The sequence below is a fragment of the Cyprinodon tularosa genome, unplaced genomic scaffold (genome assembly GCF_016077235.1).
Source record: "Cyprinodon tularosa strain WSP-4 unplaced genomic scaffold, ASM1607723v1 ctg578, whole genome shotgun sequence".
NCBI lineage: Eukaryota > Metazoa > Chordata > Actinopteri > Cyprinodontiformes > Cyprinodontidae > Cyprinodon > Cyprinodon tularosa.
The window spans coordinates 337,412-364,618 of NW_024039316.1; the positions used below are offsets into that span (position 1 = coordinate 337,412).

The following is a 27,207-nucleotide window of genomic DNA, read 5'->3' on the forward strand; positions in this document are numbered from 1 at the left end:
AAATGTTCTTGTTAATGTGGAAAAAATAAGAAAAGCCAAGTAGCTTCCCTAAAAATCTGTAAAGAAATAAAAAATGTTGTCGTGTATTGTGGATAAACTGGTAGCTGATTAAATGATTGACGCGTCAATTACCTAGTAAAGCCCACCCCTCCTGCCGAATGGACCAATGAGCACGCAGCACCTTGCTGACTCATTATCAGGAAGTTATTTAAACAGCAGCAGCCTGCCTGGATGTGTTTATAATGTCCACAGCAGACAGAGTGGGTCAGAAAGCAGCGCAGAAATGAATCTGGGAGTTTTTACGTGGCTTTTCCTGCTGCTCCTCTGTTTACTGACACCTGCTACGTCTAGAAGAGGTAAATCCACCAAACTGAACCTCACAGGCTTCCTTATTTTAATAATATAAACCTGTCCGTATGTAGTTTAGCACTAATTCTCTGGATGATGTCAATGTTCTAGCTTAAATAGCTTTAACTAGATTTTATTAGAAAGTTTATTTTTTTATTTTGTTAACTTTAATCGGATTTCTTACTCTGTGGGTTTGATTTTTGACACTTCTGAATATAACTTTAGCAGAAGTGGAAGTAACTGGGATCTGTCAGCTGCTCCACTGGTTTCCAGGCTTGTTAACTTTCTAACGGTGCGTTTATTTAAAATGTTTCCGAGTTTAAACCTTGATTGTCTGTTTGCAGAGAAGAGGAACGTCCTTTTCATCATAGCAGATGATCTGCGGGCATCTTTGGGTTGCTATGACGACGCCCTGGCGAAGTCTCCTAACATTGACCAGCTGGCATCCAGAAGCCAAGTCTTCCTCAATGCATATGCCCAGGTCAGCCCCACGCAGGTTCACTGCCTCACTCCACCAGGGGGAACCAATTAAAATCAGAGGGGTCAGAATAAAGAAAATCATCAACCAGTAAAGGTCCAGAGACATTTTCAATTATAAGCTGTTACTTTAAACAGAATTTAACACTGAAATAAATAGCAGGTGTTTATGCATCCATCTTATACATAGAATTTTTAAATAATAAAATATATATATAAAAAAATAGAAGATTTTTCCATTTTAAAATCTAAAGTGTTTTTTGAAGTTGAGAACAACAATCATTTAGTTTAATATATAGATAATTTCCTGATTCACACATTTTATAAAACACCTAAACTGAAAGTTTGTTTTTTCTTTTTTCTGTCTTAATGTTGGCAGTGGGCTTTATGCTGCCCTGCAAGGCTTTAAACCTGGGTTTGAATGGAGACAAAGCCATTCTAAAGCACATATCAAGGAGCTCATTTTGAGCCTGGATCCATATTTATTTTTGATTCTGTTCATGGTGGAGAATCCTGCTTCACAGCAGCAGGTTGAGCCAAACATCCTCTAAATGTGCAGGGTCATCTTTGAGCACCATTTCACTTTTCTTTCACCAGTTCACCACAGTTCTTCCAGCAGTCCACACTTTCTCTGCTCTCTTTTTCTCATCATCTTCTCCTTCTTTCCGATCGCCCGGCTTGCCACAGGTTTGCCTGCTGTGTCTAAAAGTAGCAGCAGCAGCAACCCAGACTGACAGCAGCTCATTGGATTATCTGTATCACGTCTAGCCTGGTGCTGGACGCTCTGCAGGGCTTTACCGTATTAACAGGAGAAGCACAGAAACTACAGGGAAGTTATCATTATTCCAGAAACCAATAAAATTAGCATTTTAATGAAGTTAATGGAATTACAGAGAAAGTGTGGGTGAAGTTTTCTGCTGCTGTATGCAGGAAAGAATCATTGTGTAATCTAAAGTGACTTGCAAAAGTATTCACACCCCTTTAACTTTAAAGTTGCCAACAAATATATTTTTATTGGAATCTGATTTTGAAAAACGAACACAAAGTGGTTTAAATGACTATGTGGAAAGAAAAAATTATAGGATTAAAAAAAATTTTTTTACAAATCAAAACTGAGAAGGGCATTGTGTAAAAGTATTCATTCCCTTGCATGCAATTCCGTTTGGGATTAACAAAGTATTTTTGAATTGAAGTGCTCTCCATTCTATCCATAACGTTTAAGAATCAAGGCAGGTATCTGTTAAGACATAAAGTAGGAGGATTTTATAAAAAAGGCTCCGATTTTTCCTGAAGAAGCTTTGCTATGAATTTATAGGTGGAACAGTTTCCCTTTGAGAACCTACCTTTGTACAACACGCTGCAAAGACGAGGCTCTCAGTTCGTTGGTGGGCTTGTTAATTTTAGTTTCTAATTAAACTTGCACTTAGACTCAACTTTATTTATCCCTTGGGATCACTCCTTCAGGGAAATTCTGGTTCCAGTACCCTGTATAGAGTACAAAGAGTTAAAGCAAGATGCCATTAATAATAAAAATACAACAGACAATATAGAAAGAGTGTATATAGTACAGAAAAAAACATTTAAAGAAAAAAGCAATGTCCTGGAATATGTTTCCCATAGATTTAATACTTAATAATTAATGCTTCATCACAAACTAGCTTTAAGAAACTTGACACACATGTGGGTTCTTTAACAATTCCTGCCCCTACTTCCTTTAAGCCAAACCTTCAGCATAAAAGATGGTTGTTCACACCCCTGTGGATTCTTCCTCCCTGATATTAGGCAGCTTATATTTCCAGCCGGAGGACTAGGCTTTGAAACTAGAAACCTGAAATTAAAAGATGTAAATAATTCCTGAAGGAATAAAAGGTTAGAACTGGTTCTAATTAATCGATTCTCGATGCCCAATCCTAATTTTGTTGCAGTTTTTCTTCTCAGCATTTGTTTTATGTTTGCAGGAACCTTAGAATTTGCTTATAAATAATTTTTCTCTGTGTTTTTACCCCATAGTCACCGTACCAGACACATGAAGAACATGCAAGATGATCTTTAAATACAGCAGCTATTTCTAGGAAATCCTCCGACTGTTTAAATGTCACCGAAGTGCTCAGTTTGCAGGGTTCCTAATCAGCTGTTTTTAGAGAAGGCTTGTTCTTGCTTGTCTTCATTAGGCCAAAAAGTATTTATAGTTTAGTGATTTGATTAGAAAAAAAGCTCTGATTTATAGTTTTTCCGTGGTTGCTGCTGCTGCAGCCAGTGGCGGTTCTAAACCAAATGTTCCAGGTGGCCAGAGGGGGGCCAGCATGTTTTCATGCCCCATGAAAACATGCTGGAGTAAAAAAACAAAAACAAAAAAAACAGGCAAGGGATTCAATTAAGAGAGCTGCATGAATTTAAATTACCATTAAATTAGTAAATTAAAATCACATGTCTTTGGCTTGAAAGTGTTCATTTGGATTATCCTTAAAAAAAAAATTCCCTTAGCAGAGCAAAAAAGCAACTAAAAAAATTGTAGCTATATACAGGTGCTGGTCATAAAATTAGAATATCATGAAAAAGTAGATTGATTTCAGTAATTCCATTTAAAAAGTGAAACTTGTATATTATATTCATACATTACATACAAACTCATATATTTCAGATGTTTATTTTGTTTAATTTTGATGATTACAAATGACAACAAATGAAAATCTCAAATTCATCATATCAGAAAATTAGAATATTACTGAAGACCAATAAAAACAAAGGATTTATAGAAATGTTGGCCAACTGAAAAGTATGAACATGAAAAGTATGAGCATGTACAGCACTCAGTATTTAGTTGGGCCTCCTTTGGCCTGTATTACTGCAGCAATGCGGCGTGGCATGGAGTCGATCAGTCTGTGGCACTGCTCAGGTGTTATGATAGCCCAGGTTGCTCTAATAGTGGCTTTTAGCTCTTCTGAATTGTTGGGTCTGGTGTATTGCATCTTCTTCTTCACAATACCCCATAGATTTTCTATGGGGTTAAGGTCAGGAGAGTTTGCTGGCCAATTAAGAACAGGGATACCATGGTCCTTCAACCAGGTACTGGTAGCTTTGGCACTGTGTGCAGGTGCCAAGTCCTGTTGGAAAATGAAATCTGCATCTCCAAAAAGTTGGTCAGCTGCAGGAAGCATGAAGTGCTCTAAAACTTCCTGGTATGTGGCTGCGTTGACCCTGGACCTCAGAAAACACAATGGACCAACACCAGCAGATGACATGGCACCCCAAACCATCACTGACTGTGGAAACTTTACACTGGACTTCAAGCAACGTGGATGAAGTGCCTCTCTTCTTTTCCTCCAGACTCTGGGACCTTGATTTCCAAAGGAAATGCAAAATTTACTTTCATCAGAGAACATGACTTTGGACCACTCACCAGCAGTCCAGTCCTGTTTCTCTTTAGCCCAGGCAAGACGCTTCTGACGCTGTCTGTGGTTCAAGAGTGGCTTGACACAAGGAATGCGACAGCAGAAACCCATGTCTTTCATACGTCTGTGTGTGGTGGTTCTTGAAGCACTCACTCCAGCTGCAGTCCACTCTTTGTGAATCTCCCCCACATTTTTGAATGGGTTTTGTTTCACAATCCTCTCCAGGGTGCGGTTATCTCTCTTGCTTGTACACTTTTTTCGACCACATCTTTTCCTTCCCTTCGCCTCTCTATTAATGTGCTTGGACACTGAGCTCTGTGAACAGCCAGCCTCTTTAGCGATGACCTTTTGTGTCTTGCCCTCCTTGTGCAAGGTGTCGATGGTCGTCTTTTGGACAACTGTCAAGTCAGCAGTCTTCCCCATGATTGTGTAGCCTATAGAACTAGACTGAAAGACCATTTAAAGGCTTTTGCAGGTGGTTTGAGTTAATTAGCTGATTAGAGTGTGGCACCAGGGGCCATCAATTTTGAACCTTTGCACAATATTCTAATTTTCTGATATGATGAATTTGAGATTTTCATTTGTTGTCAATTGTAATCATCAAAATTAAACAAAATAAACATCTGAAATATATGAGTTTGTATGTAATGTATGAATATAATATACAAGTTTCACTTTTTAAATGGAATTACTGAAATCAATCTACTTTTTCATGATATTCTAATTTTATGACCTGTAGATATCTGATAGATCAAATAAAGCTATTATTTGGAATATAAGCTCAATATCGATTCATAATTTAGGAATTTTTCATATTTTTAACCTAAAACCAGAATTGTAACTTGAGAAAAACTGGTTAAATTCAGCTGTAATAATTACATTTTTGTTTTTTTTTGTTTTTTTTTTATCATTTGTTTTGAAAAACATATTTAGCAGATGGAAACTGGGATCCTATCTCAATACCACTGAAGCTATCACCTTATTATTGTTTTTAAATAATTAGTAAAAAATAATTTTTTAAAGAAAAAAAAATGAAATGGACCCAAAGGACCTATCAGTAACCATGTCTGTTCCTGCACATATCATCATTAGAATTTATTATGGTATTATTTCTTCAGTACAGATGACATGATCTGCAGGGGCACTGGGGCCCGTTGGCCCCTGTCTAGAACCGCCCATGGCTGCAGCCCTCTGGTTGCAGAGTGCAGCCTGTGCATTTGTTCTAAATATGTCCCACTGTTGTCAATATGAAGTTTGTCTAAATAAAATCTATGCTAAGGAAATGAATTGTTCAAAGGAGCAAACAAAGTGCTTAAACAAGCTTAGCATCTCTGAAATGTCCCCCCCCCACTCTGCAGCAAGCCGTGTGCGCTCCCAGTCGAACATCCATGCTGACCAGCCGCAGGCCGGACACAACCAGGCTGTACGACTTCAACTCCTACTGGAGGGTCCACTCTGGGAGCTACACTACTCTGCCGCAACACTTTAAATCCAAAGGCTACTACACCATGTCAGTGGGAAAGGTGTTCCATCCAGGTATCTCAAAAAAAAAAAGGCATGTTTTTCTGAGAAAAAGAGATTTAAAACGACTTTAAATTGAATTCTTCCTGCTCTCTCTTATTTTGTGCCTCTCTTCGTAGGCATTGCTTCTAACCACACTGATGACTACCCCTACAGCTGGTCTGTCCCTGCGTATCACCCGTCTTCATTTAGATTTGAGAAGCAAAAGGTAAGAATTAAGCAACTAAACCCCAATTATTGACATTTTAACAGCTGGCTGTTCGTTAGTTAGAATTTAAATTATACAGTGAGACATAATTGTCTATATCTCTTTATTAGCTTCTTTATTTATTCACCTTTGTAATAATTACCGATGCGGTAAAATGCTAACCAACCAATGGGCAGAAGTTGACCCTCTAAGACACACCCCTTCCTCATGAGGCAGAAATGCATACAGAGATGTAAAAACGACGGGCAGAAATAAATCAATAGAATTGAAGAAATAAATGGGGTAAAAAAATACAAAGGAAGAATAAAACGGACAAAAATATTTTAACATGCACATAAATAAATACTTAGAAAAAAGTAATTATTAAATAAAGTTTAAGATTATAACGGACAATATATAAATAAGGTTATTATTACAAAGGAAAATATACTAATTAAAAGAGTTATATACATTTGTCTCACTGTATAGTTTAATTCCTACCTACATTTATTTGTTTATTGTATTTTAGGGGCCAATTTATTTATTTATCGAACATTTATTTATTTCTGTATTTATTTTTGAATATGGCAGAGTTGGTCCTTCATAGTTTGTCAGGAACACCAGATTCTGTGACAAACATTGATCCAAAACGGAGAATGTTTTATACTGTTACACAATAATTATATATGCATGCCCCCCCCCCCCCCCCCCCCCCCCATTGAGGTGGTAAATATGTTATTTAATGAAATTATATTCGGACCGTCGTATAATTGTCCGTTGACTCCCGCCCTACTACTGACTGTGTGTTAGAACAAATGAAGATGTGAATTGAGCTCTAATCATGGTCAAATGGATAATTTTATGAAATAAATCACTCAACTTCAGTTCAAAATATTTATTAAAATTTATTAGCAAAACTCATTCAGCTCAAAGTCTAACATATTTCAGTTTGATTTCACTTTGAATATAATGGTGAAACTCACCTAATCTAAGCCACTATGTAAACAAAAAGAGAATGACTTAAAAAAAAAAAAAAAAAACCCTTGGAGGGTCTTGTGAAAGGCGGGTTTACAGAAATTGGAAATTAAGAGAATTGTAAATGATTATTTTAGTTGCACTAACTGCTGCATGTAATCATGGGGTGGATCGGTGAACCTGTGTTTCACAGGGTGCAGTTGAACAAGCAGCTCCAGCTACCTTGGAACAGAAGCTCACTGATGACATCACCACACGCTCTGCTCCTCTGGAGCTGCATTTCATCTCCTGCTTTTAATAATCTCTAGATCAGGGGTCTCAAACGGGTTCCAGAAAGGGCCGTGTGGCTGCAGGTTTTCTTTCCAACCAAGCAATCGCACACCAGACTCCATTCATCTCATCAACTGACTGCAGTCTGAACATGATGACTTGATGAGGTGCATGGAGTCTGGTGTGCAATTGCTTAGCTTGAAAGAAAACCTGCAGCCACACGGACAGCTGTCAATCTCCAGAACGGACAAGTCTGCTTTGATGCATGCTGGGTAAAGAGGGAGGGGCGAGAATAACATCCGAGGACTTTGTCCGTTGGCAGTCTACCCTTCACCCCATCACTAACATCTCCTCCTCCTCCAGCAAAGCCAGCATCTAGATTTCCCAGTGAAAATCAAAGGAAACACCTTGACAGCAATGCAGCTGAATTAACCCAGTCAGGAAGTATCTCGAATCTGTTTTGAACTGCTAAGTAATTTTTTGGGTGCTCTACACATCTCTGCTCTGAAATCCCTGTTGTGGTTTGAGCCGCAGTCTATTGAGGTAAGCAGCGAGAAAGCAGAGTCCTGATTGGATAACACAGAAAAATGTCACTTCCAGTGAGGCTAAAGCTCTTAGGGGATCTATGCAGCAGGGGCAGGTCATGATGCTGATTGGTTAAAGCCGGGCATACGCTGTGCGATATTTTCAATCGTTGCAGGCAGCTACAGCTCAAACTGTACGATGAAACCGCAGGGTTTAAAAGTTCAAAGCTTACGATGTATGTTCTTACACTGTGCGCCCCGAAGCTCTGATGTTACGATGGCCAACTGAATTTAAACCTGTTTGATTTTCTCCTGAACTTATGATTCTTGATCGGGGAAGTGGTTGTGAGAGGCTGATCACCCCTCCCCTCGTTACCCTCTGTACACTACATGACGCACGATCAGGCTCAAAGTCGGCCAGATCAAAAAATTCTCACACAACTGGAAGATTGTCCTGAAAAGGGCAAAAAAATTGTACAGTTTATGCTTTGCTTAATATAGTTAAAATTTTTAACTGACAGTGGCAAGACAGTGAGGATGTTTTCCTCCAAAGGGAAAACGGGTCATTTGGTCAGAACGGTCATCCTGTGCTGAACTCTTGCCTTGATTTCTGGAGTTTATAATTTCAGATGGCTTCACATCAGCTATTTTCACCCGCTGTAGTGATGTGTTTTATGTGTTTCAACATTTGTGAAAGCAATACGTGATGTTTTGATTAAATGAACACTATTGGACCTCCTCTGTTTCAGAGAGCAGCATTGGACACTGATTCTGTGGTACTGCCAGCAGATGGCGCCACATCTGTTTGTCTGTTCATCTTGCCCTGTGCTGGCATTCTATTTAGGCTAAAAAAGGACTATGTAAACACTATCAGGGCGGATGCTTGGCACACATAACCTGATTTTATCAGGATCTAATGATTCTTGATCTTTTTTTGTATTGGTGAATATACTGTGAGTTTGAACCTTTAATACTTGACTTTTTATTGCTCACACCTTCCTGCAGGATATTTGTACCTTCGAGGGTCCACATCTAGCCACTTTACTAAAATAATAAAACACTATTACACATCTAAAGTTACGGCAGAGGTGGAGACCACAGCAGCACTCGAACACGTGTGACAAAACAATGTTTGGACCCAGATGCTGACATCATGTCTTAAAGTAACCATCTTGTTTTCAGATGTGTAAAGGAGACGATGGTCAGCTCCACGCCAACCTGCTGTGTGCGGTTAATGTGACGGAGCAGCCCGGAGAAACCCTGCCAGACCTGGAGAGCACGGATGAAGCAGTGAGGCTGCTGAAGAGTCGGGTCGGGGACGGAGCTTTCTTCCTTGCTGTGGGATTTCACAAACCACACATACCTTTCAGGATCCCACAGGTACATAGATTATAACACAACCAGCAGGACATAGCTGTGGGAAAACACAGACATTGGAATAGAAATGCAGACTGTTGACATTAACTTGCCAGAACTTAATGTTGACATACTGTCGCTCTGCCTAATGAGGAAAAGGCTGGTAACCTGACCTCAGATAAAAGGGCATTAATAAAAAGAAAAGTAACATTCAAATCTATTTTGAAGCTGCCATCACTGAGTTTTTTCATGTTGACTAATGCTAAATGGGAATATGTTAGAATTTAATCACCTAAAAGTGTTATCTGCAGCAAATTACATGGTTTGTCTCGCACTCAGATGGTGTGGGTGTTTGAAACGGCACACAGCAGGCAGTGGCAGCACCAGAGAGTATGGGTGGGGGGGCAAAAAAAGGTCAAGAGGTTTTTATAGAAGGCTGCAATGAAATGTGATTCCTGAAATATTAGTACTATAGATATAAAATATTTACCGATTAGTCTGTAAAGGCTAAATAATGTGAAATATATGATGCTTAACCCTCATGCTACATTCACACCTGACGCTGCAGAAGCAGCTGGTTTACATGCAAAGTCGATGGTTGACGTGCATCAAAAGGTCCTGCATCTTGTTGCAGCTGAAGCAGCGCCTCATGAGCTTCTTTGAGGCGTGTGAAGCGCTTCACAAGCAGCAGCTGCTGGAGTTTTAAATATTCAACTTTAGCTGCTGGACGCACCACATCAACCAATCAGAGCAGCTGATCTGTGAGCTGGCAGGGAGACGGACACAGCACTGCTGATGCAGAGCGCTACTCCCCTGAAACAGTTTATTAACGCCTAAATGAACTTAAAATGTTAAAACTATGTTCGGTTTTATTATTCGGGTGCCTGCAGTTTGGATTACATACGTGAAAAACTCTAACATCTACTTCCTGCCGCCACCAAGAGTAGAGGAAAACCCCCATCTGCTGCTGGGGTTTCCCAGTGACGGCGCACTGCCAGTATGTGGGGATCTGAGCAGCTCTGACAGTGAAATATTTGAAGGCAGGATCCTAATCTTGATAAACTGACTACAAAGATTAGGTTTTTAGGTGGACTTTCTCACTTAAAGACACATTAAAACTACTTTTCACCAGCTTATCGCAGCTAGTTTAGCAAAGCCGCTCTCTGCCATTGAACACAGGAGCAGCGAAAGCATCAGACGAACCGGTACAAACTTTACTGGACCCGCTTCAGGAGTTTCAAATATGCTCCTTAATGTGTACAAGCATCAAAAAAGCATGTGGGGTGTAAATGTAGCATTATTGTACAAATATACAATGTGTTAAATTCTCTTCATGATTCCACTACCATCCAACAAGAAGCCTAAGCTAAAGAAAGCAGAGAGCCACTTTTCAAGAGTGGAAAATATAACTTAAAGAATCTTCCTCATCCTTTCTTGGATCCAGTGTTATTGGAACTTTTCAAGTTTTAGTCTTTTGGACCAAATGTTTATTATTTTTAGTCATGATTTGGTGATTTTTTCATATGTGAAAGTATTAGTCTAATTTAGAATTAAATATTTTTTCATCTATATAAAGTCATAAATGTTGTCATGTGAATACAATCCATTAAATATATGGATAAAATCTTTAAAAAACATATTCACATGTGACTATATGCTTTTTATGCATCCCAAGTTTAACCAAATATATTTAATGATTTGATTTGTTTCTTCAGCTGATGAGATACTGAAATGACAAAATTTAGCAAAAACACATTTTTTCCTGGGAGCTAGAAGCCGATCGAGCAGAAGAGAAGCTTATTTAATCAGATGATCATCATCTCATTCTGTCCCTATCCTTATTCAGTTTGCCCTTTTCACTGATTGTAACTTTTTTTTGTAATTGTGAAAGATGGATAAAAGGTCGACAAATACAAAACTTATATGTACAATGCAAAAATAGTTTTTGCAGCAATAGTTTACTAGGAAAAACAAGTTCCTGGGGGCCGCATAAAACTCATTTTACATGTATGGCTAATACAACTATTCCTTATATGTGCACATTAATTATGTTTTTGATAAAAAATACTTTGGTTAAAATGCCATCAGAATGCTTATAATAAGTGTGTCTCAGCCCTTCAGTGTCCACCACATTGGATCAGTCTTTAAGCATATTACAGCCACCTATAGGGCTGGAGTGAGAAATGTATTGTCTTATTCCATTTAACTATAATGTGACCAAAATTGAGCGAAAGAGCTGGACTCTAAAATGTTCATCTCTCAGCACCAAACTGGTTGCAAACATTGTTCTGGTTGATTCTGGCATAGAGACGACGATTGAGTCACTCTGAATCAGATTCATTATAAACAGTTCAGTTGGTTCTCAGCTCCTAAACAAGCAGTCTGTTGCTGGCACAAATACAGCTGAGTGGGAGATGGGGAGGTTATTGTCCTGTGAGAGGAGGCGGCTCTGCTTAAGTATGTTGTTTTGGACAAATGCTCCTAAATCCTAGACGGAGGCGGACACAAAGCCTTTGTCAATGGTTTTAGGGAAACAAGGAGAAATAATGGCTTTTTTTGAAAAAGGCTTGAGGTCCGATGTGCAGAAACGAGGAAAATAGCTTTTTTTGTTTTGTTTGTTTTTTTTCTTTTTAGGAAAAGAAACTGCTGAGCCCAAAGGAAGAAAGAAAAATTAAGTATTGTGTGAAAGAACAAGTAGTTTAAGATGGTTAGTAACAGCATGAATCTTAATTCAAAGTGCTCTAAAAGAGGGAAAAAAATAAATCCTCCGCCTCTGACTGCCGCTCTATCCTCTCTGCACCAACTCTGATGTCCAAATATACCAGCACTAGGGTTCTTCTACAGTCTGCTTTATACTGATGTCACTGAACACCTTGATGAGGACAGTCTTTACTTTGGTGGAAATATTTGGTAGAAAATATTAAGGCAGCTGGTCTTTGTTAGGAAGGTGTTTAACTGTTTGAATGCAGCTTATTTAATAATCTTACTGATGAGGGGGAGATTGAGATGGGCCTGTAGTTCTGCAGTGGCATAAAGTCTCTCTTTTTTAAACAGAGGTTAGGTAGTTGCTGTTTTTACGGCAAAATGGACGTGTTTATTATTGAAGCTAAATCAGATGGGCAGGGCTTTCTTTGTTGGTAAAACATAGCTGGTCTATCATTTGATGTTTTTGTAGTTTATTTGGAGAAATTTTGTCAAGATGAGTTCTAGTTGGAGACAACTTTGGTATATGATGCACATACTGGTAGAAATGAATCTTGAAATAAGTAAAAATGTCTTAAATTAAGTGTATTTACCCTTAATTTGAGTAGGTAAATGAGATAATTTGCCAATGGAATGAGTATTTTTACTCTTAAAATAAGATAATTGGATAAAATGCACTTGAAATAAGACAATGCAATTGTGTTTTCTTATTTTAAATCTAAATTGTCTTGTTTGATTGGCAAATTGTATCTTTTATCTCCTCAATTCAAGAACAAATTTCACTTATTTTAAGAAAAAATGACTTCTCTAGATTTTGATTTTGTATTAGATGGGTTTAAAGGACCAGCACTGGTAATGATGCGCTGTGGAGACAGAGTGATCTACCGGTAGTCTTTAGACACAGGTTAGTATTTTCTAGAAGTGAAAATGGATTAATTTGCTCTCTGTGGTTTTATTGTCCCTCTGTTTTACAGGAGTACCTGAGCCTCTACCCTTTAGATAAAATGACCCTGGCTCCTGACCCCGATGTTCCCGAGCTCCTACCTCCCGTAGCCTACAACCCCTGGACAGATGTGAGAAAGCGGGAGGATGTTCAGAAACTTAATGTTAGCTTCCCCTATGGACCAATTCCTAAAGACTTCCAGGTAAAAATCCTGCAGTCTCTCACCAAAGCGTCTCCTTGTCGTTTAAACTGGTACAAAGATGGTTTTACCCTTTGTCCTGTTTTTCCAGCTGCGTATCCGTCAGCACTATTACGCTGCTGTGTCCTACATGGACGCTCAGGTTGGGAGGCTCCTCAGTACGCTAGATGCTCTCGGGTTGGCTGACAGCACAATGGTGGTTTTCACCTCTGATCATGGTTTGAAGACTTTCTCTCCCTTTGATTATTATTTTAATCTGAATCTTAAAGGTTTCTTTAATATAAATATGAACGACTTTATTGACACCTTCAGTGGAAAGTTAAGAACAATAAAATTAATCAACCTACAGTCGTGGTGAGATCCCTGAAGATCTTGACTGTTTCTACCAGGTCGTGGCACATTAGGATTTCTCTTTAGTTGGACTGATGCCTCTGCTGGCAGATATTAGTCTTTTTTATTTATTTTTTTCTTACTTCAGCCCATTAAAGAACGTGTTTGTCGATCCTTTGGTGTAGTGCGTTGCCCTGAGATCACGTGAAGCACATTCACCGCTAATTCCTCCATCTGATTCCCACTGTTACCTTTTTATTTGATTTATTTAAATCTCTTTTTGACTAAATTGAGTCTCCAGTATTGGAATAATTCAACATTTGTAGCGATTATGTCATTATTATATTATTATTATATAAAGTGGGAAGAAAAAGTGATATTGGCTTCAAAAAATTAGAGGCACATATCAGATTCTTTTATTTCTTTAAGTACCAACAGTATATGTAGACATGAAATTTGAATGTTACTGTAATATAAATATCTAGTGACCAAAAATGGTTAAGAAAAGGATCTGCTTGAAATAAGGTAATGGAGTTAATTTTTTTCTTATCTTAGATGTAAACCTTTTTATTCCATTACAGATTGTCTTACTTACCTGCTTCAATTTTGAGTGTAATTGATAATATGGAGACCAATCTGTCTTCCATTAATGTCGTTCCGAATCAGTGAGCTTTAAGGTGTGTTAAGTTCCCGGGGAATCTGCTCAAATTTAGAAAGAAACATTCTTTTAATGTTCAAGCTAATTTTATTTGAAATAAATTGCAAGTATTAATTAAACTGAACCAGATGGGATTTTTTTTTTTACTGTTTTGCTCAAATTAAAAATTATTTTCTAGAGAGTTCAGTTTGAAGGTTTTTTTAGTATGAGGCTTGTCAGTTTATTTAAATGTGTCTTACATCTCTTTATTGAAAGTGCCAATAAATAGATCCACTTTGGAAGATTTTACACCTTCAGCTCAAGAATAGTTTGCTGTAATTGTATTTGACCACCAGATGGCAGTGTTGTAACAGCAAATTTGCTGTAATCTGAAGCTCTGCTGATGTTTCATGTTTGGAAAGAGGGTTTTCATTTATCCTTTTTCTAAATTCTGTTTACAAAGGTAAACTTAAAATCATTAAACCTTAACCTCTTCTTTCTTTGTCCTTCAAACAGGTTGGTCATTAGGCGAGCACGGAGAGTGGGCCAAATACTCCAATTTTGATGTGGCAACGCGTGTTCCCCTCATCATGTTCGTCCCCGGTGTCACTGCTGCCTATAGCCGAGCAGAAGGGCCTACTTTCCCCTTTATTGATGTTTTTAGCCAACCTGAGTACAGCTTCACCAGTAAGGATGCCCTGCAGAGGAACCCTGTTTAACAGCATAGAACAGTCTGGGAATATTTGAGAAAAAACTAATAAAACTAGTTGGATTTTTCAGTGATCTCATGAAGCTTATTAAAACCTTTTCTAATGTAGCCATGAAACTTTTAATGAAGTCTTCGATGTACACAGGGAACTTGAAAAGAACTTATTTAGACAGGATTGCTCTTTGATATTTTGCCTGAGGATAGTTCTTACTTCAAGTAAAAGTGCTGCAATGATGATGAAACTTCAGCACATTAACTAAATCGTATTTTCAGGGTATCTTTATGGTGGTGGTATCAGCTGGATAAAACTTTTAACTTTCTGAACATTTCTGGCGCTCAGATGCAAAGGTAATCCGTAACACGGTGGAGCTGGTGGACGTCTTTCCTACCGTCTCCTACATGGCCGGCCTCCCAGCGCCTGAGCATTGCCCTGACGTCTCCCTCCAGGTACCTAAAGCCCAAATTAGCACATTTATCAAAGACGGGATTAGTTCAGTCTCTGCTTTAGACCTGATATCTGCCTGGTGGTTCACAGAAAGATTTTCATGCCATAGGATTAGCAGCTCAGGGCATGCAGGTGGCAGCGGTTAGTGCGCACAACCCACTGTATGGAGGCTTTAGTCCTCGACGCGGCCGACCCAGGTTCGAATCCAACCTGTGGTCCTTTGCTGCATGTCTCCCCCCCTCTCATACCTCCTTTCCTGTCAACCTGGTTTTGGAAAAAGAAGAAACTAGTGCCGTTAAAAAAAGAAAAATATTAGCAGCTCAGATTGCAGGTTGAGTTTTTTGATACTTGGACGTATTTAGGGTTTTGAAATAGTTTTGGAAAAGACTCATGAAGCCCTCTTGATGCCGTCACTTGGAAAGGAGGGGACCTGTATGGGGGGAATTTTGTTCCGTTATTTTTGCAAGCAAAGAACATGTTTGTAGCTTGAAATAAAAAAAAATCCAGGAACTAAATTTTTAAATTGTTGATCAAAAATTTAATTTTGATTAGTAATTTTGCCGTTTTTTTCAGATCTATAATTAATTTTCTTCTACAGATTTTATGTTGTACAAATCATTCTTTTTTTAAACAGCCTTTTCCAGATCACATTCTTTTTACCTTTGAGGGGGAGGGCTTTTCTTTGGATTTAGGAGCAAAGATTATTTTCTATTGATCTGCTGGACTTTTTTGTTCATCAACAGTTAATGTTTGAACTGGACTTGCAATTTTAAAAGAGTTGATTTTTAAAACCATCTGAAAAAATATAATTAAAAAAAATGAAAGAAAAAAAAAAGATGACAAAAAACCCAAAATCAATCATTTGAAAAAGAAAAAGAGAAATCTCTCAAAACCTTTTTTGATTTAAATATTTTTCAAGTTCTATTTCTTAATTCTTTTATTTCCGTTTACAAAATCTTTTCTTTATTTGCAACAGTAATGGAACAAAATTCCCTCCATAGCCTTGAGGGTAACTAAAGGGTTATAGTGACCTCACCTGGCTTTGGATCAATGGCAGAATAAGGATGTAAAACAGTTTCCAACCGTGAGTTTCGTTAGTTTTTGCTCCTGAATATCATTGCCTTTTATGAAATTTTAAGGCAAGCATGTCAGTGATCCAGCTGGACTCTTAAAATAACCTTTATATTTCTCTTTAGACTCCCGGTTATTTGTGTAGTAGGGCACTGGTGTGGTTAAATAATCTAATCTGATATTTCTCTGCATAACAAATAAGATTAACTAATTTTATTGTGAATTTTTATTATTAATTGTTAAGTTTTAAATTGCAAATAACAAAAAACATACATTCCCCTCTGAGATATACTCGGTTATGAGTGTAAATCTAAGAACAATAAGTGATGTCATTAACTGACATCAGTCTGAGGTACAGAAGCCCAAGGAATGAATTGGTGGAAAAAAAATCTAGATTTTCCATAAATTTTTATCGAAAAACTTAAGTTTGATAAAACGATACAATATATTGATTACCCAGGCCTGTTCTGTAGCTATTTTTTTTTTTTATAAGTTCTGCATCATGCCTAGAAAAGGAAAATGCTAAGCATGAAATGCCACTTTTCTGGTGGGGAGAAAAAAAAATACCCCCATACATTACCTTAAAGTCTTGGCTTTAAGGAATTTGAAAGAAAAGCAACAACTGAACACGGCATCCTTAATGAGAAGTAATTTGAATCACAGTCACTGAGTGGAAACAGAAATTAATCAATATGAAACGGTTGCTTTTCTTAATTAGATTTTAAACCTCCAGATTAAACAATACTAGCTTGCTTATTAGGTTTATTCTGACATAAAGTAGAAAATAAGTCTTTTGACAGAAATCCTGGTCAACACCGTTAGCATCACTCATGTAGAGCAAAGTCTGTGCAGTTAGGTTGGCTTTTAGCAGCTTAGCTCTAATGTGGACGGAGAGCAAAGTTGGAGTTTAAAGAGAACCTAAAGCTGCAGCTTGGTTCCTCTGTGTTCCTCATTTTCCTGCAAACAGCAGCTGATCTCACTGCCCGCCTTCAGCAGACGACCAGGGAGCAGAAACCACCTGTAGAGATGCTATCTGGAGGAAAGACGCAATGTCTGAGACAGTTATTCTGAGGATTGGGTTTGGTTAAAGGGCAGTCTGCAACCAGGTGGATTAAAATGCTACAGCAACACCTGGTTATTTAATCCCATCAGTCCAAATCAACCAATGGGATAACGCCAAAATGGTGACAATTATTCTACCGGAAACATAAAAGGCAATGCATGCTGCAGGGGGTGAGCCAAGTGTTAATAAAATCTACTGCTTGTGACGCAAAGCTTGTCTCGTATTAACCTGCTGGATGTAAAAGTTTCCAAGATTCCCAGATTTGACATCCTGGGAATCCGTGGAAAGTTTTTTTTTTTTTCTTTTCTATCAACTGCTGTCAGCAATTCTGAAGAAAGTGATATTTATCGCCAGCAGAGGTGTCAAAAGTGTTAATGTTCATTAGTCAAGTAGAAATGTAATCCTACAGTTAAAATACATTTGTAGAAGTTAGAGTTTTAACTTAAGATTTTTATTCAAGTAAAAATGTAAAAGTGCCATTTAAAAAAATACTTTAAGTTTAAAAGTGATGCAGGAAAAGATGTTAAGGACAGAAGCCTTTTAAAGTAAAATGTTTCTACAATTCTGAATGATAATTTCCTTATATGTAATTTTCTTAGTTTTATAACTAATGGCAACAGTGTTAAATTTAACTTTGCATCATCTTTTAAAAATTTTTTTTTTGTTTGTGGTGAAAAACAAATTGGGGGCAGCACTGAGTCCAAACGCTAAGAAATTAATTGTCTGGATGTAATAAATCATTTTGATGTTTTTTACCAACATGCCATCACAGAAATGAGCTCTGATGAAACAAAAAGGTCTATTTTCAAAATGTAGAAAATAGATATAATAAAAAAAAAAAATTAAGGAGTAGAAGTAAAAAGTTGTCTAAAAAATACTCCAGGATAGTATAGATGGGCAAAATTTCTACCTAAGGTAACGAAAGTATTTCTACTTTGTTACTTGACACCTCTGATCATCAGCGTTCGTGTTTATTCAGGCAGATCACTTTTTCATTTGAAGCTGGGGAAAAAAATTATAAAAACACAACTAATTTTGTTTTTATTTACTGACCCAAACACAGGAAAGTGATAACAAACCATTATTATTATTATTTTTATTTTATTTTTTTTGCACTGAACAAAAATAGTAACAAACACACAAGTGCTTGAAAGGATCACTTTGAATTGTCGTATTTTTGACAAGTACCCTGACCCTGGAGTTCTCTCTGCCCTGAATACACCACATGCTTTAAACAAAGTCCAAGATGGTGTAAAATGAATTTCATTGAAGCTGTAATATTCCTGGGACTTAATATTCCTGGAATTGATGCTGCATTGTGATGTAAACTTTAACGAGACCCTAACATACCTGAAGGTGACTGAGTCAGTTTTGTGCGTTACCTTCCAGGTGGAGCTGTGTACAGAAGGAAGGAATCTGGTCCACACCTTTCAGCACAAAGAAAGGGGAAAGAATGCCGAACTCATGGCTTTCAGCCAATACCCTCGACCCGCTGACACTCCACAGGTAGGAGCTTCATGAGATTCCCTGTAAATTTAGATTTCCCTATCACATGGCTGCCCCCTGCTCGCTGCCTGAGCTGCTCCTTCTGCAGCTGCAGAACTACAAGCTCTGCAGACTGATATCCCCAGTTTATATAAAAAAAAAAGAGGTTTATTTTGTTTTTTCAGAACAACTCTGACCTCCCTGATCTCCAAGACATCAAGGTGATGGGTTACTCTCTGCGTAACTGGGACTACAGATACACACTGTGGCTTGGATTCAATCCCAGATCCTTTCAGGTAGGTCTGTGGAATCACAGGCTTTCACACAGCGACAGCTCTTCCCCTTATCCTCTGCTTTCTATTATTCCACTTTCTCTAAATGGGTTAGTTTCTGCCTGGGGAGGCGGAGCCTGATGGATCATCCATCTGGCACATCGCACACTGCAAAAAACGGAAATCTGAATAAGTCATTTTCTCTTAAAATAGGTGCATTTTTTCTTGAACTGATTAAGCAAGTGAGACAATTTACATTTAAAATAAGAAAAAACTGTTTTATTGTCTTATTTCAGTTTCATGTTATCTTATTTTAAGAGTAAAAATATTCATTCCATTGGCAAAATATCATATTTACCTGCTCAAATTAAGGATAAAAACACTCAATTTAAGAATTGTTTACTTATTTCTAGATAGTTTTTGCAGCACAGATGTTTTCCATGTCCAGGATGACTGATATTTATCCGTCACTCTTTCCTCTTTCCATCTAGGTGAATGTTTCTGATGTCCACGGTGGTGAGTTATACATGTTAGCAGATGACCCCGGTCAGGACAAGAACATCTACAGTGACTTTGATCATAGCATTGTTATGAAGAAGATGGACGCCCTTCCTCATGTAAGTCTTTAATTATTTCCTGTCTGAATGTTGAACTGAATGCTTATTTGGTTGCTAATCTTCCAGAATGCGAGCGTGTGGACGAGGATGAGGCTCCAGCTTTATTACCACACAGCAGGACTGAAGAGAAACGCTGGGACGGTGTGACGAGCAAGAAGCACAACAGTCGGACTCACAGGGACCAGTTCAAAGGGAATATAACTATAAAGGAAAAATGAATCTGTTTGTATAGAGTTATTGCTGATTGTTTCACATTTAATACCTGAATATTTAGGTTTTTTCACTGATTAAAAGTATGACTTAATCCAGAGCCTTACTTCTGTCCACATATAACATTTGAAAGAAGCTGCCAGGAAGGGGTAACCTGGAGAACCTTGGATCATGCTAAGGGGTGAGAGCTGGGTCCGTCTCAGCGGTGATAGAGAACCGTACACTGGCAATTTACGGCGACACCATCATGGCGGGTTGAGCAATTTCAGTAGCTGTGTTTCCATTAACGAACAAAAGGCACACATTTTTTATTTGGGGAGTGGTGGCCTAGTGGTTAGGGCTTAGAGCTAGGAATCCTAAGGTTCTGAGTTTGAGCCCCACTCCCACAGACTGACATTCGGAGTCCCTGAGCAAAGACCCTTAACCCCACACTGCTCCCCAACGGGATGGGTTAAATGCAGAGGTAAATTTATCCATTGTGAAATCAATAAAGTTCAGTTATTGAAAATGGAAACACTGGAATGTAGAACCAAAAAAACTCATATTTTTCTCTAAAAACATTTTACGCTTTGAAAAGGTTTTCTGGTTGCATTGAAATTCTTATTTTGCAAAACTGCAATGGAAGCTTTTTTTCACATGATCTGCAGCTGGACTTTACTGCCTTATAAAAAGATGAAGAACTGAAAACGGGGAACGGAGTATTTTTCATGTTTAGTTTGTGACGATGAGTGTGATGATCACTATAGCTGTGGCTAAAACATCGATATATGTCCTGCAAGTGTGTACATCTGCCTATGCCATGCTGTTTTCAGCAGTGTGAACAAATGTATTCACATGTCATTTTAATTCTCTTATTGAATAGAAAAAATACATTTAAGAAAATTTGCATTTTCAAAATTGGCAGAATGTCCATAGAACATTTGTAATGGAAACACAACTAGTGATAGTTTTGTGACCCAGCATCCTATTTCTCTCCAGTCTTTTCTTCTTCTCTCTCTGCCCACATACTGTACGGTTCTTTTAGTGGGGATCGTCAATAATCTGAACCAAACACACTTGATCTAAAAATAGTTTTTTTACAACTTTCATCTCTTGCAACCCATTGATACAAAATGACAAATTATTTTGGACTAGAAAGATGAGGCACACTTTTTTTTTTTCTAAATAGCTTTCAGGTCACAGAAATAAAGGTCACTAAACTTTCAGGTCACTAAATAAAGCAGGATAGATGATGCAGACTGGTTTTTATCAAATTTATATGCATTTACTTTTTTATATGAACTTTCATATTGAAGAAAACTCTGATTTATAGTCCTTTTCTTATATAAGGAAATCCTTTTATTTTCATCCCTAAAAGAACCACAGGTCTTCAGAGTAGAGCTGCTGATGTCAGTTGTCCTAAATGATGTCACATCCTAAAAACTTGGATCTGATGCAGTAAGCTCTTTCTAACCAGGGAGGGAGCCAAACACATTTTAGACCTAAAAGCAGGTTTATGAACAGATGCGTCGTAAATTGTCTATTTAGACTAGGATATGTGGACAGGACTGATAATTTATTTATCCAGTTTATTAGCAAGAAAACGTTGATTTAGGGGTAAATAGTCCATTAATAAACAGCTTTTATAATGAAAATGTTCATGTATTGTACAGGAATTTCTTATTTGGACAATGCTATGCTATGGAGATAATTTAGGCTAGTTCGGTGATAATCAGTATGATCCTAGATATTTAGGCTGCTGTCTGACCTGAGTGAAGTTGGCCCCCCCACCTTCTTCAAATCAGACAAAATGGGTATCAATTAACTGAGCTCTGTTTGTGCTGGTTTGTGAAGCAAAAACTTTTATTTGTGCTTTGAAGATATTAATGAAAATGTAAAGGTCAAAAGGTCAACCAGCCCCCCCACCTTCTTCAAATGTTTGTGCAGCAGAAATTTTCGTTTGTGCCGCTATCATTTTAAAGAGATGTTTCTAGAGGTCATCAAAGGTCAACCAGCCCCCCCCCACCCCCCCCCCCCCCACACACACACACACACACATTTTCATAAAAATAGACAAAATTGGTGTCAAACGTTTGTGCTGGTTTATGCAGCAAAAACGGATGTTAACTGACCTTTGATGACCTCTACAAAATATTATCATTAAAATGATAGCAGTACAAATGAGAATTTTTGCCATACAAAAATATAGAATTTTTAAATTTATTTAAAATATAAAATATTTAAAATAAACATATAAAAAATTTAAAAATGTATTTTCAAATATATAAATTTTTTTGTACTGCTATCATCATAATGATAATAATCAAAGGTCAGTAAACATTTGTTCATTCTGAAACTCTGAAGTTCATATAAATTATAAGTTGTTAACCTATGATTATATCATTTTAAACTGTAAAAACATGATAGCAGCACAAACGGAAATTTTTGCTGCACAAACCAGCACAAATGTAGCTGAGTTAATTGACACCCATTTCGTCTGATTTGAAGAAGGTGTGGGCTGGTTGACCTTTGATGACCTCTAGAAATATTTCTTTATATCTTTAAAATGATAGCGGCACAAACAAAAATTTTTGCTGCACAAAGCAGCACAAATGTTCGACACTAATTTTGTCTGATTTGAAGAAGGTGGGGGGGCCAACTTCACTTAGGTTGTCGTCTGTCATTATCTCACCTGATTTAGCCTCAGGTGTGTAGAACAAAGCATCTAGGCATATAGACTATTAATAAAAGCTTTTGAGAAGGAATGGGACATTTTCAGAAGCTCAGTGAATCCCAGTGTTACTGTGATAGGATGCCAACAGTTCAGCTGGAAATCTTTTTCACTCCTAAATATTCCTCAGTCAACTGTCAGTGGTATAACTAAATGAAAGTGATTGCAAACAGCACAATTCGCCATTCAGATATCTGAAGATCGGGGCATCGAGAGCTTCATGGAATGGGTTTCCATTAGGGATGCAAATCATCTATTAATGAATAGATCTAAAATATATTGATCTTATTAATTAACTTGATTTATTAAGTGGCCATTTTCTTAAAAACATTCGTGCAACACAAAGGACTAAAGTTTTTTATTTTTTTTCTGTTTGCAGAATAAAAAAATAAAAAAATCAATCAATATATTTTAATTTATTGTACCAGCTGCATTAAATTACCAAATCAAGAAAGGTTTTCTCCCACTTTTAAAAGTATTTATAAAACATAAAACTGGAACCTAGTATGTTACTAAATAATAAAAAGGTGAAAAGGTGGAGTCAGAGTAATAAATATGCACACCCAGGAGAAGGAGGAGGTCACTCCGTTGGCTGGAAGTTGGAGGGGATTTCACTGGAATTTGCAGGGAAGTGGGCTGCTATTCGGCTGGCGTTTGACTGGGAAGGGCCATTTTGAGTGGCTGCTACAGTATACAAACCACAGTTTACAGAAATGAGAGGTTGAGATCCATCCGCCCTGACACTCTAAACTCACAGCATGAGGGGGATCCCATTTCCAAATGAAACCTTTTAGTTTCCTTTAAGTGCTTTGAAGCTTCACCATCCAGTCACCTTTTAAGCAAAGTCTTTTTCTCTCTACCACAACAGCTCAAAGTGACTTCAACATTCTCTACCGTAGCCTTACGCTATGACATTTTCATTTGCACTGGTGGCTATTTGCCCTCTCTGCTCAGAAAAACTGTTGGTTCAGATTAAATTCACAGACCTGGAACGAACCAAGGAAAAAGCCGCCCCCATAAAAGTGTAATTCAAATGAGACGGAGTGTAGCTGCATTCTCACTGCCGCTGCAGTGCATGATCATTTTGTGCTGTGGCCATTTAGGAGAAAGCAATTCCAGCTTTAATTTGGGGTCTAATGATGAATGAACGCGGTTTAGCCTGTCAGCTTTTGTCATTTGCAGCTCTGGTTTCATGTGGAGGGATCTAAGGGAATCCTGGATCGTCTTCTGAGGTGTTCTTGTTTAACATGTTTATTTTTGAATTAACACCTCCAAAGCATAATCTTTGTTAGTGTTAATACACCTCTGGAAAAGTTGTGCCCTTCTGGCAGTGACAGATTCTTTTCAAGCTATTATAACCTTTGTAATTTCATTTTGAAAGACTGTGTGAGTCCTGCCTCACGCCTGTTTTAAAACATCCTGCTAATCCTGCAGGATCATTGCCTGCTTGAAATATAATCTGCGTTCCAGATCAAAAATTAAAAACAGAAAAAAATAAAATAAAATGCAAGGCAGCTCTCCACCTCCACCATTATTAGTTTGTTATTTAGTACTTTTCATTTAGTTTTTTTTATTATTATTATTCCCTTGCTTCAGAATATTTATATCTGTTTTACTCATCTTGGACATTTGCTATAATTAAACATAAACACACAGGTTTAAAAATTATAACTAACTTTCATGACTTCCTCTAGATTATAATTTTATTTTTTTATTGTCAGAGGTTATGTAAACCATCATGACTTTTCCATTGCTCTCAAATCTTCCAAGATGGACGAGCAGCGAGATAAAATAAGAACATCTAAATATGCTCCTATGAGGGGCAGTTTGTTGGGGCAGTTCTAGTGTTTTTTTTAAATATATACAGGTGCTGGTCATAAAATTAGAATATCATGAAAAAGTAGATTGATTTCAGTAATTCCATTTAAAAAGTGAAACTTGTATATTATATTCATACATTACATACAAACTCATATATTTCAGATGTTTATTTTGTTTAATTTTGATGATTACAAATGACAACAAATGAAAATCTCAAATTCATCATATCAGAAAATTAGAATATTACTGAAGACCAATAAAAACAAAGGATTTATAGAAATGTTGGCCAACTGAAAAGTATGAACATGAAAAGTATGAGCATGTACAGCACTCAGTATTTAGTTGGGCCTCCTTTGGCCTGTATTACTGCAGCAATGCGGCGTGGCATGGAGTCGATCAGTCTGTGGCACTGCTCAGGTGTTATGATAGCCCAGGTTGCTCTAATAGTGGCTTTTAGCTCTTCTGAATTGTTGGGTCTGGTGTATTGCATCTTCTTCTTCACAATACCCCATAGATTTTCTATGGGGTTAAGGTCAGGAGAGTTTGCTGGCCAATTAAGAACAGGGATACCATGGTCCTTCAACCAGGTACTGGTAGCTTTGGCACTGTGTGCAGGTGCCAAGTCCTGTTGGAAAATGAAATCTGCATCTCCAAAAAGTTGGTCAGCTGCAGGAAGCATGAAGTGCTCTAAAACTTCCTGGTATGTGGCTGCGTTGACCCTGGACCTCAGAAAACACAATGGACCAACACCAGCAGATGACATGGCACCCCAAACCATCACTGACTGTGGAAACTTTACACTGGACTTCAAGCAACGTGGATGAAGTGCCTCTCTTCTTTTCCTCCAGACTCTGGGACCTTGATTTCCAAAGGAAATGCAAAATTTACTTTCATCAGAGAACATGACTTTGGACCACTCACCAGCAGTCCAGTCCTGTTTCTCTTTAGCCCAGGCAAGACGCTTCTGACGCTGTCTGTGGTTCAAGAGTGGCTTGACACAAGGAATGCGACAGCAGAAACCCATGTCTTTCATACGTCTGTGTGTGGTGGTTCTTGAAGCACTCACTCCAGCTGCAGTCCACTCTTTGTGAATCTCCCCCACATTTTTGAATGGGTTTTGTTTCACAATCCTCTCCAGGGTGCGGTTATCTCTCTTGCTTGTACACTTTTTTCGACCACATCTTTTCCTTCCCTTCGCCTCTCTATTAATGTGCTTGGACACTGAGCTCTGTGAACAGCCAGCCTCTTTAGCGATGACCTTTTGTGTCTTGCCCTCCTTGTGCAAGGTGTCGATGGTCGTCTTTTGGACAACTGTCAAGTCAGCAGTCTTCCCCATGATTGTGTAGCCTATAGAACTAGACTGAAAGACCATTTAAAGGCTTTTGCAGGTGGTTTGAGTTAATTAGCTGATTAGAGTGTGGCACCAGGGGCCATCAATTTTGAACCTTTTCACAATATTCTAATTTTCTGATATGATGAATTTGAGATTTTCATTTGTTGTCATTTGTAATCATCAAAATTAAACAAAATAAACATCTGAAATATATGAGTTTGTATGTAATGTATGAATATAATATACAAGTTTCACTTTTTAAATGGAATTACTGAAATCAATCTACTTTTTCATGATATTCTAATTTTATGACCAGCACCTGTATATATTAGCAGGAGAGGATGGATGGATGGGTGGACACCTCTATCCGCTCATGAACTGAGGATCAGTTTAGCTCAACAATAAATTAAATACTTACTATCATTACATAAACCTCAGGGGTCTGTTTCACAAAGCCGATTTAACAAACTTAGATTCAAATCCACAACTCTAAATAGACCTGGCCGCTCATACTGGACCTGGTTCTCCTTCTACCAGAGTTTTTTTCTGTTAAAAGGTTTTTTTTTCTTGCATGCTTGCTCAGTATGAGGGATTGCTGTAGAGTTAATGCAAGCAAATATCTACTGATGCTTAAGTCCGGTCTTCAAGAGTTACCATCCTGCAACTTTTTGATGCGCCCCATTTTTAACACACCTGAATCAAATGAGTGGCTCGTTACCATCCCTCTGCTGGGATAAATGAGGGGATTGGGCCTTTTGATTCTGATGTGTTAGAGGAGAGAAAAAAAAGTTACAGGATGGTAACTTTTACAGATCGATGTAATCTAATGGCAATCTAATCACAATGAACTGTAGGCTATGTAATGTGTTTGAGACATTTTTTAGGTCTGAAAAGCAGGACATGTCTGGGATAAAGAGGACGTGTGGTCACCCTATCTCAAGCTTTCCAGGGGCAACTCGTCATACCAGACTGCACTCGTAAGGCAACTCTTATCTGGTTTTTATATTTAAATTAGAAGATGTGAATACACTTTATTGTAATTTAATTAAAATAAAGTGGGGGGAGCAGCTTTTGACTTGGATCTTGTTTTATCACAGAAGTTTTAAATCATTTAAAGACTTTGATAAAAACTATTGTGTGGAATGTGGAACTACTGACCAGCTGAATGGACTCTGGTGTTCCAAATGAGAAAAAAAAAAATAAAGAAATCAAGGTAAGAAATTTTAGGACTAAAACGGAATCACCACTTTAAGCAGCATTTTACAGAAGAGGATTGGGGCCACGGAAAAAAAGAAGAAAAAAAAAAGGACTTTTGAAATTTGTTCCAGTATAATATGACAAAAAAGTCAGAATTCTGACTTTAATCCTTTAATCTCAGAGTTCCGACCTTTTTTTTTATTTTATTTTTACAATTCCGACTTTAATCTCAGAATTCTGACTGAATTCTGACAGCTAACATGTTAGCATCAAGCCGTAGCCATGTCTGATTTAGAGACTAAACTCTCTCCTGTTTTAATCACCTTCTGCTCTTCCGTTAATGAAACAGCATCACTGGGGACCCCTCGGGCACTTAAAAAGGTCACCCAATTCCATCATTTTCCACCATGTT

At 37.8% G+C, this 27,207-nt stretch overlaps 1 protein-coding gene across 1 annotated transcript; it reads left to right on the forward strand.

Moving 5' to 3' along the window:
* The first annotated feature begins 195 nt into the window (after positions 1 to 195).
* ids (iduronate 2-sulfatase) lies at positions 196 to 19,834 on the forward strand. The gene is made up of 13 exons (XM_038306280.1): positions 196 to 356; positions 693 to 829; positions 5,576 to 5,753; positions 5,858 to 5,946; positions 8,877 to 9,074; positions 12,728 to 12,898; positions 12,987 to 13,113; positions 14,379 to 14,549; positions 14,912 to 15,018; positions 18,540 to 18,656; positions 18,821 to 18,931; positions 19,399 to 19,524; positions 19,591 to 19,834. The coding sequence occupies exons 1-13, from the start codon at positions 284 to 286 to the stop codon at positions 19,669 to 19,671; spliced, it is 1,686 nt and encodes a 561-aa protein (XP_038162208.1). The 5' UTR covers positions 196 to 283; the 3' UTR covers positions 19,672 to 19,834.
* The last annotated feature ends 7,373 nt before the right edge of the window (positions 19,835 to 27,207 follow it).

Bases quoted from the DNA above. Each gene is read 5' to 3' on its own strand.
- ids (XM_038306280.1), top strand. From the start codon at position 284: ATGAATCTGGGAGTTTTTACGTGGCTTTTCCTGCTGCTCCTCTGTTTA. The intron at 14,550-14,911 runs GTAAGGATGCCC...TCTGGCGCTCAG, and splicing joins ACCTGAGTACAGCTTCACCA to ATGCAAAGGTAATCCGTAAC. The intron at 19,525-19,590 runs GTAAGTCTTTAA...CTAATCTTCCAG, and splicing joins AGATGGACGCCCTTCCTCAT to AATGCGAGCGTGTGGACGAG.